Below are 1,275 nucleotides of genomic sequence, written 5' to 3'. Positions count from 1 at the left end.
CGTCTCAATAAAATAGGCAACTTAATATTCCATTTTTTTTTGCTAATTAACCATAAAAGATGCCACACTAAGTCCAAATTATAACCAAAAGTTACAAATGATTCACTCCTAAGCGCTAAATATTCTTGCTAATCAAACAAAATAAAGCAGCATAAAGGTAAAAAACTAAGAAAAGAAATTTTACAAATAATACCTGCTTGCGAAACATAGGCGAGTCATCAAGCTTATTGAAATGCATTTTCGAGTACGCGATTTGTGGTAAATAATCGGAATTAATAAAACATAAATGCTCGATCTTCTTCAAAATTTAAGCAATCTATTATCATATCCATGAAAATTTAAGCAAGATCTCAAACTCAGCGAGCCGAAAAGAGTTGGTTTTTGTTTTATTATTATTTATTTTTAATGATTTTGGTGAAAAAAAAAATGAAAAACCCTAGAAGAGGCAAGTGGAAAAATTCAAGGAAATTTTTGGTTCTCTATTATGTTCTTGGGAATTGAGAGAATCAATATTTAGGCCATTTTGTTTGCTTCAATTAAAGTGAAAAATGTATCTTGTGTTGTCGAAACGACATTACTTTCATAGAAAAACGCGAAAAGAAAAGAAAACAGTACACACACCAAGTAGGCTTCTTTTTTGGAAGAAGGCAAGGCGGTGTGCTGGTGTGAAAATGAAGTTATACAAACGATGTCGTTTTAGGAGGGCTGCTGTGTCTTTGATTCATTTAACTGTAGGGGGAAGCAGGGAAGAGTAAGGACTCTGACAGTGGTTGCTTTTCACGGTGAAGAGAAACGAGGATGACTGCTCTTACCCACGCATTTCATAAGCGCGTGCAATTTACACTTTTCTTATAAAGTGAATTCAATATTTTCTGTTAATTAAGAAAATTATATTCAACATTGGATGCTTTGAAATATTTAATTTTAAATACTAGTAAATACTTTCCATCTATTACTCTTTAATGTATCAACTATTCACTTTATTATTTACGTAGGACTGAGAAAGAGCTAAAAAACTCCTTTTGACTTTAAAAAATTTTTACGATTATTTTCATTTTTGAGTTAAGAAAAATTACCTCTATACTATTTTATTTTGTCATATGTACATTTAACTATTATAAAATTTTGACATATTATTTACATTACCTTTATTATAAAACTTATATCAATCAACTACTTTAACACTAAAAAATAACTATTTTACCCCTAAATGAGTTAAAATACTATTTTTTCCACAAAATTTTAAAAAATAAAAATTATAATTATAAAAATACC

General features: G+C 28.9%; 1 protein-coding gene across 1 annotated transcript in view; it reads right to left on the bottom strand.

The window, feature by feature from the left end:
• The window catches only part of LOC18031715 (ADP-ribosylation factor GTPase-activating protein AGD3), a 10,954-nt gene extending 10,229 nt beyond the window's left edge, over positions 1-725 (bottom strand). Inside the window, exon 1 of the mRNA XM_006420714.2 lies at positions 194-725. Within this exon, the coding sequence (XP_006420777.2) occupies positions 194-238 (45 nt within the window). The 5' untranslated portion in view covers positions 239-725. The remainder of the gene's footprint in view (positions 1-193) is intronic.
• Positions 726-1,275: the final 550 nt, after the last annotated feature.

The sequence above is a fragment of the Citrus clementina genome, unplaced genomic scaffold (assembly GCF_000493195.1).
Source record: "Citrus clementina cultivar Clemenules unplaced genomic scaffold, Citrus_clementina_v1.0 scaffold_9, whole genome shotgun sequence".
Classification (NCBI taxonomy): Eukaryota; Viridiplantae; Streptophyta; class Magnoliopsida; order Sapindales; family Rutaceae; genus Citrus; species Citrus x clementina.
Note: the sequence above shows the minus strand (reverse complement) of the source record. Positions and strands in the feature narration are given on the sequence as shown.